This window comes from Siniperca chuatsi, linkage group LG5 (assembly GCF_020085105.1).
Source record: "Siniperca chuatsi isolate FFG_IHB_CAS linkage group LG5, ASM2008510v1, whole genome shotgun sequence".
Classification (NCBI taxonomy): Eukaryota; Metazoa; Chordata; class Actinopteri; order Centrarchiformes; family Sinipercidae; genus Siniperca; species Siniperca chuatsi.
The window spans coordinates 18,497,212-18,509,449 of NC_058046.1; the positions used below are offsets into that span (position 1 = coordinate 18,497,212).

Genomic DNA, 12,238 nt, shown 5'->3' on the forward strand with positions numbered 1-12,238 from the left:
TTGTCTATTTTCCATATGCTGAAACTTGCGAGAGGTTCCTGGTTCTTTGGTTTTGAATTCCTGTATGTGTGAATATGTTGAGGCAGCAGAGCACATGGTGATCAAGTGATCAGCTTTGGGTGTTCAGGGAGGATAAGATAGGATAATAGAGCCGTTGTTAACAGGGATAGACTGCCTCAAGGGAAGGGGTTCCCCACTCTGACTGATAGAGTAGGTGGAGGATAATCAATGAATGCAAATTCCACTGAGCTCTACTGTGGATTTAACCTGACAAGTCCACATGAGTCCACAGGGAGGAGAAAAGGCAGTTCTGTAACTTGTACTGATGTCCTCACACTTATGTGTTATTTTGTCATGAATTTCTGCTCTCTCTCAATATCACAACATATTTTTATCTTCTCACACAGTTGTGCCACCATTGTAGGGTGATAACATTAGCTCCCTTAGCCATGCGTCTGGCCAGTGTGCAGGCCTGTCAGATGATAAGACAACAGCAGTCATATGTTGTCACACAGACGGGGGATGAGGCCATAGACAGGAAACAGACTCATGGTCCAGACCATTGTTCTTTGTGCCTCACTATTTTCTTACTGCTGCAGTTTAGTGGCTGAAAACCTATTAAACAATTTGACAATTTTATGGAAAAGTTTGTCTCTGCAACAAGATAATTTAGGTTTTACCTCATGTTCTGCTTTCTTGTTAATATCAACTACTATCATTCCACCTCCTCCTACTGCTACTACTAATAATCACATACTTGACCATTAATCATCATCAGTACCATAATCATCGACAATTATTTATGAGAGCAATAACTACAGTCAACAGCAGGGGATAATATTCCTCAGAGAAGCCTAATTAAATACAAAACATATCCAAAGTTAGATTAATACGATGCAGGGCTTTTATTTCATTCCTGAATGCAATACTTCCATTAACAGAGTTCTTGAAATGCTAACATCATGTCTTCCTCATACATGTCACATGTGGGAACACAAAAAGACTGGACTGACTAGCACCTAATCAATGAATTGGGTCACATGAAACCAAATCAGCAAAAACTTCTGATGACAAGTGTGACAAAACAAGCTGGCTCTAAAAAGGCAGAGTGGGAAAAAGATTTGCTGACAGACAGTCATCAGACTTTGTGAACCTTCAATACTAATAGAGAGGGATTAATCAGTCAGGCAGACTCAGTGCTCCTATTGTGCCTATGATGTGCTGTGATGCTGATTATCCCAAAACATTGATCACAGATTTTACATATGTTATACTAAGGATGAGGCTTTATATCTAAATTAAAATCATCCATTCAATTTGCATGAGAAAAAATACTACATTACATACAGTGTAAGAAAATAATGCTGCAGTGATATTGCTGAATCACTTAACAGTCCAAAAAAAGGATTAAAATTCACAAGTGAGATTGCTGCAAAATCTTGTGACTGTAATTTGCCTTAAAGTTGAGCTACTGTGGACATTGCAAGTGCATGAGTAACCCAACAGAGGGTATACTATAGCAGTTAAAGTCATAAGATACTCCTATTCTATTCACCACAACACGCTCCTGTGTTACTATGAGTTGTCCGCTACATGCTACATGGTCTCTTAATCCCAGGTGTCTGGTCCTCTTCTGTTTCAGCAGCTTCCAGATTTAAGTGTATTATTCAAACAGGAAATATGAGCGTAGATGCTCAGAATAACAGAGGCTTTGGTAGAGCACAGATCAGTCATGGTCAGCAGGCAAAAGAAAATACTTCTGTTCTGGCATTCCTAATACATGGCATGATTTGGGAGGATTGGTCTTTCGTTGTGAGGTTAACACCATGTCTTTCTCCACAGACCAGTATGGGACAGAACCAGGATAAACTGGAAGGGGGAGAACAGGCCCTCAGTGAGGGGTCGGAGGAGACGAGACATGTCATGGAGAGAGGAAGCTCCTGTGAGGAGGAGGCTAGTAACACCGGGGAAAATTCAGGGGAGCCAGACGCTCAGGATATGGACGGGAGCCCCGGCCAGGAGCCAACAACACCTTCTAGTGAGAAGCACATAAATTTGTGGGAAAGTCCTTTTGCTGCAAGGGAGGTGAGACAGGGAGGGGCTGCAGGAAAGGAGGGAGGAGAAGGAGGCAGGACCGTGCCGCTGGTTCCACAGGAGACGGACAAGAACCAAAAGAGCAGTGCAAGGCTTGAGGAAAGAGCCAGAGCACACAAGCTGTACAATCAAATCAAAAGAGAGGAGAAGAAGACTGAGGAGGAGCTTCACACATCCTCCAGGATCAAGATGGAGTATCAGGATGAGGGAACCGTCCCGCACGAGGAGATCCAAGATGAAAACTTCTCAGCTGAAGTTTCATATGAAAAGTATGGCCTTGCTGTTACCTCAGAGGATGCAAACTCACTTGAAAACACTGAAGAGGAGTCTGTGATGGTGAAGATGAGCAGATGTGGAGCTCATGCAGGAAATGAGTTGTTACTCTCTGTTCACCAAGATCAGAATGACACCATCATGGCTGAAGTTGCGGATGAAGATATTAAATTCTGTGCAGGAACAGTGGGCCGCTTGAGCGAGAGGAAGGGACCGCCTACAGCTCAACCCCAACATCCTTTGAAAAACAGTCTGCAGAAAGAGTCTCTATCAGACATGAGTGATACCATTCACTGTAGACCTCGAAAAGAGAGAACAGAGAATAATACAAAAGAGGAAACGCTAACATGTGAGGTGAAGCCAGTTTTGAGTGACTACTCTTCAGCTAAGCCAAAGGTCATTAAAACTGATGACCAAAGGGAGTCAGTGAGGCCTTATCTACAAATGGACACAACTGAAACAACCACAAACCAAAATATTGACTCAAATTCAGCATCAAATCCCACCTTACCGGTTGAACCCAGTTCTATTTTGGAGAAGCTACTGAAGAGAAATAGAAAGGAGACAACCCAAACTCTTTCAGAAATAAAAGACGTTGACACAAACAACAAGGACACCACAGATGTTACTGTGGGGGTTCACGCAAAGAGGATCCTTGACAGTGCAGCAACAGAGCTATCCACTGATAGAATCGATCAATCAGATGTAAAAACACCTTCGTCAGTATGTGACATGGAGGGGTTGAAAGAGAAGCCACCTAAGGAAAACCTTCAAACCAAAGATCATCACATTAAGAAGCTGGACGTGAAAAAGACAGGTACTGCTGACAGTATGACCTCAGGTGTACTTTGTTTTCAGCCCAGAGTGACTGGGAATACTATGTGTAAGAGCACACTGACAAAATCACATTATTCCAAAGCTGATTGTCAGCGTTCAGAGAAGAACATCAACTCAACACATGCTTCCATCAAGGAGGGTATGAATATAAAGCCAGATAGCTCCTCTAAAAACCTGCCCTCAGACAACTCACAATCAGCTGTTTCACATGAAAGAACGTCATGTGAAGTGAGTGTATTGATTGCTGAGGAATCTGCACTTTCCTCAATGCCTGATGCAAAGGCTCCAACTACAAACAGTGATGGGCAAATTGCAGACTCATGTCATTTACTTACTGCTGAGAAGACAGACACCAGTGCTGAAAGATCACCTCTACAAATAAAGAGTGACAGTGAGAGCAAAGCTGATCCGCAGTTATCTGGCTCTGTATGCTCAGATGCTCAATCTGTAAGAAGGAAGAAGGTGAAGGACTCTACTGAGGACACTGCTGCACCAGCTGTGGATGCTGGCTCACTTTTGGTTGCAGCCGGCACAGCCATCTCAGGGGAAAGCCACCAGGTCACAGCAGACATGAAGCAGGATCTTCATATGGCACTTAACACAGAAGATATGATGTCAGACCAACCTGATAAAAAACTTGGCAAAGAGAGAGAGGACAATGTCTCAGAGAGAGATACATCCCAAAGCACTCCCAAACCCAGGCCTGTCTCAGAACTCATAAAGGAGACCATTCAACTGCATGAAAAGCTGCAGCACCAGGACCGGCCAAAGCCAGCTGAAGTCAAGTCTGATGAGCAGGGCCAGTCTGTGAAGGTGGCACAGATGAAGGCGGCTTTCGACTCAGCTCAGAAATCCCCAGACAAGGCAATCGAGAGGAAGCCGTCAGTAAGAAAAGGTAAGGGTAAAATCTAGACTACTGCAAAATACATACTATAGTATCAAATGAGTAGAAACTGCGGATAGTGCAGAACACTCTGGGGATAACAGGTAAATTAATCACTGAGTCATTTGTTATTGAAAAGATAGTTAACCAATGAAGTCTACTTTCCTGGTCCATGAACCATGAGAACTTGGGCTGCCAGATTCACCACAAACACTTGCATCAACCCTCATCTACAAGACTGAAGGAGGGTGAAGAAAAATAAATTAGATGATGGAATACAGCTGTTTCTGCTTCTGTCAAAAGTCTGCACCACTCTGGATTTGTGAAATAATGCCATCTTGTGGTGCTGTAATACACTTGTAGTACATTGTGTTCTTCGGGAGAATTTAAATATATTTTTAATATCACAAAATTATATGTAGAACAGTAATATGCCTATCACAAACTGTATATTATAGTTTTTATTAATGGACATCAGCAGTAGCCTGCATAAAAACTCTAAGTGGATCAAGGAATTACTTTCTCACATAGAACTAGACATATACACTTGTGTTTATATCTTCATATTTAGTATCCATAAATTTAACCCCACTCACTCACAATGGCACATACACACATAAACACACTCTACCTACCCAATTATTATTGCCTCACCCTGAATGTTGTTTTTTAATATTATGGGTCTTTTTGGCTCATTTAGTTGCTCCTAAATGTTAGATAAGTAAGTAGGATGCACTTGTCTACCATTCCAAAGAAGAACTACATAAATCCTATTAATTGATCAATTCATGCTTTGCAAATGCTTTTCTAAATTATATGATTCTAATATAATAGGGAGATAATGATAAATAGATGGTAAATAGATTTAAAAACGATAAGAGGAATATCATAATAATACCACAGGAGATTTAAACGCAATAAAGCCATTACAAAAAAACAATTGATGGTGATTTTCGCTAACTGGGAACCTGAAAACCCGAGGCATGGGTTCTGTTACCTGTCAAAAAGCCACTCTGATTGGCTGTTGGAGCTGTTCGTCAAAGGCCGCTGATCCACACAGGGTTCGCCAAGCCAAATGAGGGGGCGGGACTAGCGGCCGAGAGGGGAAAGAGCACACAGAGCGAGTGGTGTCAGCACAGCAGAGGCTCCGGCTGAGGGAGGAATCAAGTGGGATACACGGCTGTGTTATATCATTCAGCTTTCCGGAATATTTTCATTTTCCTCTCAGAAGGTAGGTTACAGATTATGTGGATTGTATAGAATCTACCTGGTTGCCCCCTTAAATAGGTTTTTAACGGTCTTTCGTTTGTCCACCTACAGCCATCCAGACAGGAAAGTGCATGCGCTAGCTAAAATGAATCGGGATAGGCTGTAGGATGTGTACAGTTTTTAGCTAGCACTAGCCTTCAACGGCGGTTAACTGACAATGCCAAAAACTTTCTAACCGATAACCAAATAAATTGCTGTTTTCAAGCAAGGTTTTTGTTCCTTCGGGTGTTGAGTGGGTTTCGTGGATAATTCACGACATGAAATGTGCTATTGTGCGTTATTGAGCGGGGTGGGGTAGCTAACCATAGTGCGGCAGGAAAACTTATCTCCGAAACGATAGATCCTCATACATACACGGAGGTGCAGGCAGATCAACCGCGCCCTGGCCCCTGGCATCCTGGCTGTTAATATAGACTCTTCAAACTGAACAATGGGCTCAAAACACAAGAATATCCAAGAGTTAACTCTCATTTACAGAGACAATTTAATTTTTTGTCATATTTTCCCTCTTTGATTTAAAGCCAATATCCGCAATATTCATCCAGATGCCAGGTTCAGATTTGACCCACTAACACACTGGTATGGAAGATAAACGGAAAAGAGTCACAGCGTAGGAGCGGCCGCTTCTTCCATGCTAGCAACTACAAATGTTAACGTTACCCAAATGCATAATCACAGTGTCCTCCACCTGCTCTCTGCCTGATTGGCCATAACACGTGGAGAATCGTTAGTATAAAATTATGCAGAATCTGTGCAAGATAGGTTAACTACCTCAACCTTCTTTAATAGTTATAGTCAATGAGGGCAGACAATATGGTGTTACTGCACCTGAGTCCATCAGTATTATGGTGACAGCAGTTTTAAATTATACTCATTTTACAGCAAAACAAGGGTTTGGTTTAATTATGTTCAAGCCAAATTAACTGGGTACATTATTTACTAGTAACTGTTGCTTGTATTCAAAGGCACTTTATTGCCTTATTATTCTGATCTACCTAAATAGTTTATATAAAGTTTCCACAACTGGACCACACACTGTATGTTGTAGTTAAATTGAGTTAGCACATTAATGAATACAAGATTAAATTTCCCTTTCAAAACAATGTGTCATAAGTAGGGCTGCCACTAAAGATTGTTTTCATTATTGATTGATCTGTCCATTATTTTTTTAGATTCTGATCTGTTTGGCCATCAGCCCAAAGCCCATACATATTTAGTTAACAATTATACAGAACAAAGAAAATCATCAAATCGTCATATTTGAGCAGTTGGAACCAGAGAGAATTTGGCAGATTTGGTTGATACAATGACTGAAACAATCAATTAGTTAATTTTCTGCCCCTCAGCTAATCAATGAATTGTCTAAATAGTTTCAGCCCTGGTCACAAGTGTTATGAATTAGCCTCACCCTTAAAATTTGACTTGGTTCTGCCTTGGAGCTGTGAGTAATGTGATTCTCAAATACCTATTCCGTGCTGGGAAAGCAGTATATTGAAAATTGATCCAAAACTGAAGGTTGTAGGAAGATCATTAATGACCTGATCTGCTCACATGGCAGTCGTAAATAGTCTCTCCAGTCTAGCCCTAGTGGCTGGGTGTTGTCCCAAGTAGTCCTTTGTGTGACCCCTCTGTCTGTATGCCACCACCGGCTCATTTGCTTTCTCATGACAATAGGGCAGTTTGATTTGTAATGACCGTGGTTAGTGTGCCAAAAGGGCAGCATGATTTGCATATTTGGCCCCTGTTTTGAACTAGGTTACTCAGCTTCCATGTGTAATCAGCTTTTGAGTTGCAGGAGTTTCCCCTCACCGAGACTTGCTGTGGGATGCAGAGCAGGCGAAGGCTGACAGAGCGACCCCAGGGTTGACAGTCAACAGTACTACAGCTGTGTTTGGACTTGTTAACCATTCCAGATGCATCAAGCTCTGCTGGTTGTGCTGCAGTACAAGGTCTTTGCGTAAGGCAGGCCTTTCTAAGGCAGGGCTGAGAGAGGAAGTGGGTCAGGAAGCAGAGGGAAATTAAGCATGAGATGTGAGGGGCTATTGGTTCCTATCAACTGCAGCAAGGAATGCAGGTGTGGGCTGTAGTGAAGTCATGAGTGCATTTTTAACATTTTGAATTGGTTTCAGGGAGATTATAAAGATTTATATCTGTTATCCAACAAATCCATTACATTGATGTCATCAGTGTTGATGGAGGTCTGGCTAAGTCCAGCTGTTCCCTGCTGGCCATCTCAAGTCACTGTTCATAATGGTGCTGAAATTGTTAAGAAATAGTGGTTCAGGCTTGGGCTTTGTTTTGTAGGCTACAGAATGTGTACATTTATATAGGAAGTAGCTCAGTAGTAGTTTGATATATCTCCTGTTGGTTAGTTCTCATATCAGTCTGCAGGAAAAATCAGCATCCTGTGGAAAGAAGCTAAATATTCGGTCAACAGATTGGCCTCGGCATCTCAGTTGGACTCAAAGATTGCATTCTTTTAACATGTCTGACACATACCTCAGTTTGTGTCCAGTCCTGCCTGTGCGAGATGTTATCTCAGTCCACACTTTCAAGAGGACTTCCTGCCAGAAACTTTCCCAATGACATGCCACAACTTGAAAATTCACCAGATTTTTTTTATTTATATTATGTGCTACCAATTTATTTTTTCCAGACAAGATGTCCGGGTTTTTTTTCTTTGGACAGGTGAGAAGAAACATCTCATTAATCAACCACCTGCTTAGCATATTACTGTGTTTGTTTGTTTGGATCAGCCTTGTGATGAAGAGGATCACATGTCTAAATCTGTGCCGTTAATTGCCTACATAGTAGAACACAGACACACAGCAAACCGACAGTGGATGTTTTTCGTATGAAGATACTCAAATAAGAAAGGGGACAATAGAATTATAACTAAAATTGTTTAAGAAAACAAGCCATTACTCTTGGTTTAATAAGCCACAATTAAGTATGTTAAATATATAAATCTAAATAGTTGTCTTGTAACTAGGCTATATTATAGGGTTTTCAGAAATAAGTTTGCTTGTTTTGCTTGGAATCTCAATCAAAGATGCCCTCAGATGCCCTCTCTCCTGTTTTGACGAACCTCCTCTTCAGCAATTCCAGCAGCTGCACACAGCCTAATACTATTTCTTCCATTGGTCTTTCCCACCACAGCTGACATCTGTTGAAATGGAGCAGTGGTTTGTGCATTGCTCATTGGGGGAGGGGTAAGTAGCTGATCAGGAAGAGGAAGGCACATGCTTTGTATTCTCAGTATATTGTATAGGAGTTGACTTTTTTTTTTTACATTGAACAATAGGCAGGGGTTTTGCATTTGTCCTCTTGTTGTGTTGATCACCTGACAGCAGGTGAAAACTTAGGTTATATGTTCAGGTTGTGTTAATACAAAAGTAACCCTACACACAAACACTCATAAAAACCAGAGGTCTTCCTGTGTTTTATAGGATTTTAAAGTGGTCTCTTTTTAAATCTTGACTTTTAAGTAGGATAAGAAGTTTAGGAGTTAGTCTTTTAAGTCTCACAGCTCAGAAATTGATAGAGAGTTGGGAAGGCAGTTTGTGCTGGAGTACAGTTTAAGGCATGGTCAAAGTCGCACTAAACATACAGATATTTTTGGACACATTCATGTTTCCTATGTCTGAATCTAAGGAGTTTTCCTGTTTTGGAATGAGGAAGTTGGCAAAAACTCATTTCCTCTGGTGTTGAAATCTTTTTATCTGTAAATGTCTGACACACTTCATGCTATTGATAAATGTACATAACCTTTACCTACTTCAAGGAATTTGATTTTAATCTAGTCTATCTACAAAGTGTAAAAGAATACAATAGCATTCCTTGAAACACATCAAGTGCATCAAGTATTGTGATCCAGTAGTATTTAAGTTGAGCAGAGCACAGACTGCATGCTGACTTGGGGTTGGAGAGAGGTGAAAAAACAGCACCTTATCTCATTGTTGCCAAAAGCACTGGAATGTAGCTGGAATCTGATTACAATAGTGGTCCATGGCCTTGGTTACAGGAAGGGGATTTAGGTGGCGTCTCATGCGGTCTTGGTGACAAAAGGCAGCCAGTGTATGGGGAGCACTGAGGCGAAATCACTGGTGTGTGTGTGTGTTGGCGACAAGGGGTGGCATGGGTAGCAAAGTGTGGGAAAGAAAAGTCTGTGACCATTTAATGTCTGTTAAGTCTTAAGTTATAGTAACAATAACTTTCTAATAATAAAATACCAGTACTGTAGAATGTGTATACATTGATCACATGCTACTTCCCCCCTGTATTGTAGGTGTATTAGCCTACAGTTTTGTTGGAGGCATGTACGTTATAGTATATGCATGTCGGGTTGTGATAAACGTGTCAAATGAGAGAACAAACGGACACAGGAATACACTTCTGCTTTGCAGTCAAAAGATGTATTATTGCACATGAAGCAGCCACTATGTTTGTTTCAACACTAGTTAAATATACAGTCTGTTGATTAATTCATTAGTCAAACAATTATTCTGAAAATCAGTGGTTTCAGCCAATTACCAAAGTAAGATACCAACATTTCTTTTTACAGCCTCAAAGTTCTTTTTTGTTTTGTTTTTTACTTAATTTCTGGTGCAAAGTGTTGTTGTCTTTGGCTGCACCTTAAATCTGCGAGAGGACTAGTGAGTTTTTGCTGCCTAGTCAAGCTCAACCTGTTGCAAGAAACAGGTCTATTTTCTGTCAACATTGCAGTCAATACCTCTTCAGAGTAACAACCTCAGGAAGAACCATTTCAGAGATATTTATAGTGGGCATGTTTTAATGATTAAAGCTTCTGGAACAGTAATGGAGATAAGTTCACGCACATACAGTATACAGTATTTTTCTAAAATAACTGTGTTGTGGATACTGTTTAGGCGTTGTCATAATTCTGCTCTAATTCTGCTGCCCCTCCTTCTCTCCCACATCAGCTCATCCTGATTTGTGGCTGGGATTTTCATGTTATGTCACATCTCACTCACCATGCACACTATGAAACACAGAGCATCAGGGACAGTTTTGCACTCCAACAACAAGGTGGTGAAAAGATATAAAGGCTGTCTGAACATTGTCCACTCTCGTTTTGCATTGCCCATTGTCCAGAATAAGCCATTATCTTTTGGTTTCAAACAGCCGTATTAGGCAGTGAGTTTTAATCCTGGTTAGGCTGGTTATCTGCCATAGTGGGGATCTTATTGTCTAAGTGTTGTAGCTAAGCAGTTTGTCTGTAAACAATTTCTTTCCTACCGCTGTGTCTTTATTTTCAAGGTGGGGCAAATAATGTTAAAATTGTCTATAAACACTGTCGATGAGAAACCAGTTGGAGTACAAATAGCTGTTGACAGAATGAGGTTGCCCCGTGTTTTAATTGGAATGTGTGAACATAACTGAATGTGGCAGGGATAGGCGGCATTAAATGTCTCCTGTCTTACGCGTTTATGCCCATGCTCCAAAATCTGTAACACAGTTGCTTTCCAACGTGTGGATATCCCAGTTGTAGGGACCTGTGATGACTGAGTAGCAAAATTTAGATTTTCCTGGACGATGGTCACCTGCAAGTGTTTCATTGATCTTTACTGAGTTACTGAGATGCCTCTCGGATCAAGTGACAGAAAATGTTTGTTCTTTAAGTAATAACACATTTTATAGGAATGACATTGTGGCACACAGACCAAACATGAGCCCTCACTAAACTTTCTATTTATTTTATTTATTTAACTCGTTTCCTCTCTGTAGCTGTTTTGCAGTCTTATGTCAGAACAAAATAATTTCCCCTTGGTTTAATGGAAGGCAGCATTCTGTACTGTGACTGTGAGGTAGAGATGAGAGGAAAACCCTCCATGGCCTAACACACTGAGCTCAGCGGCAAGCATGAAGGGCCTAAATTCTTCCATTATCACCCTCCTTTTCATACCATTTCCTAACTGTGTTCCTAAAGTGTAGGATTATCTGTTATTTGATACTACATGACAAGTCTGCCATTTAGTGATATGATAGTGAGGAGAAGCACAACCACATTATTTGTGTTTGGTTATTCTGACCAAACTTTAAGACAACAATGAAAGTAAACTCAATTTTCCATAAGACCCACATTTCCTCAGCAGTATTGTCAGATGTAAATGGAGTTGAGGAATGCAGTAAAGGATGCTAAAAACTGTGTCACACTTGTCCCATTTCCTGTTGGTCATTTCCTCAGGCTGTGGGGTCCCCCTGTCTCTGCACATCAGGGTCAGCTCTGCTGGGGCTGGATCAGTGAGCTGTAAATCTCAGGAGAGTGTCACTGAGTAGCATAGCATCCCCCCAAGGTGTGTCTCTATCTCTCTCTGGCGTATGTCTGGCTGTCAGACTGGTGCCAACCCTTTACTGCCTCAGCACACCCCCCTACAGACATTGCTGCATGCAAATGTCAGCCATGACAACGTATGACGTTCATGTTTGGGAAAGGGGCTGGGTCATAAAAACAGAATAATAAATAATTGATTTACAAGATTCAGTGTTGACTCTTAAATGTAGCTCCTGCAGTTTGGAGGTCTTTCTGTTGTCTGAATATGGTTTGTCATTTTGACAAATAAAAATGTCACTTTATCATTCAGTTTTCATTTTAACTTATTCATTACTGTGTGCTCCACTGGATGAGGGAAAACAGTGTTCTATTGGTTGTTCTTTCTAGATATTTCCTTTTGTGTTGAGAATGACTGTGTTCAGTATTAGTTCCTGATCTTTCTTTGGTAGCCACAGAAGTCTAACAGGAAGTTGACCGTTTGGATAAGGCCTTTGCTAGTTTTGAGCAGAATAACCCTGCCTCTCTGGTTCCTGTGTGCTGCTCTTTAAATCCTGCCTGTTACCACAAAAAGTCAAACTAAGTGCTCC

At 41.1% G+C, this 12,238-nt stretch overlaps 1 protein-coding gene across 3 annotated transcripts in view; it reads left to right on the forward strand.

Moving 5' to 3' along the window:
• Positions 1–3,541: 3,541 nt before the first annotated feature.
• LOC122875775 (coronin-1C-A) overlaps positions 3,542–12,238 on the forward strand; it is a 35,974-nt gene continuing 27,277 nt past the window's right edge. The window contains exon 1 of one of the 3 annotated variants that reach the window (XM_044195271.1): positions 3,542–4,099. In XM_044195271.1, the coding sequence (XP_044051206.1) occupies positions 3,775–4,099 (325 nt within the window). In that variant the 5' untranslated portion in view covers positions 3,542–3,774. Of the gene's footprint in view, positions 4,100–5,162; positions 5,319–12,238 lie in introns of those variants that run through there. The other 2 variants (XM_044195273.1, XM_044195272.1) reach the window with 2 other exon arrangements.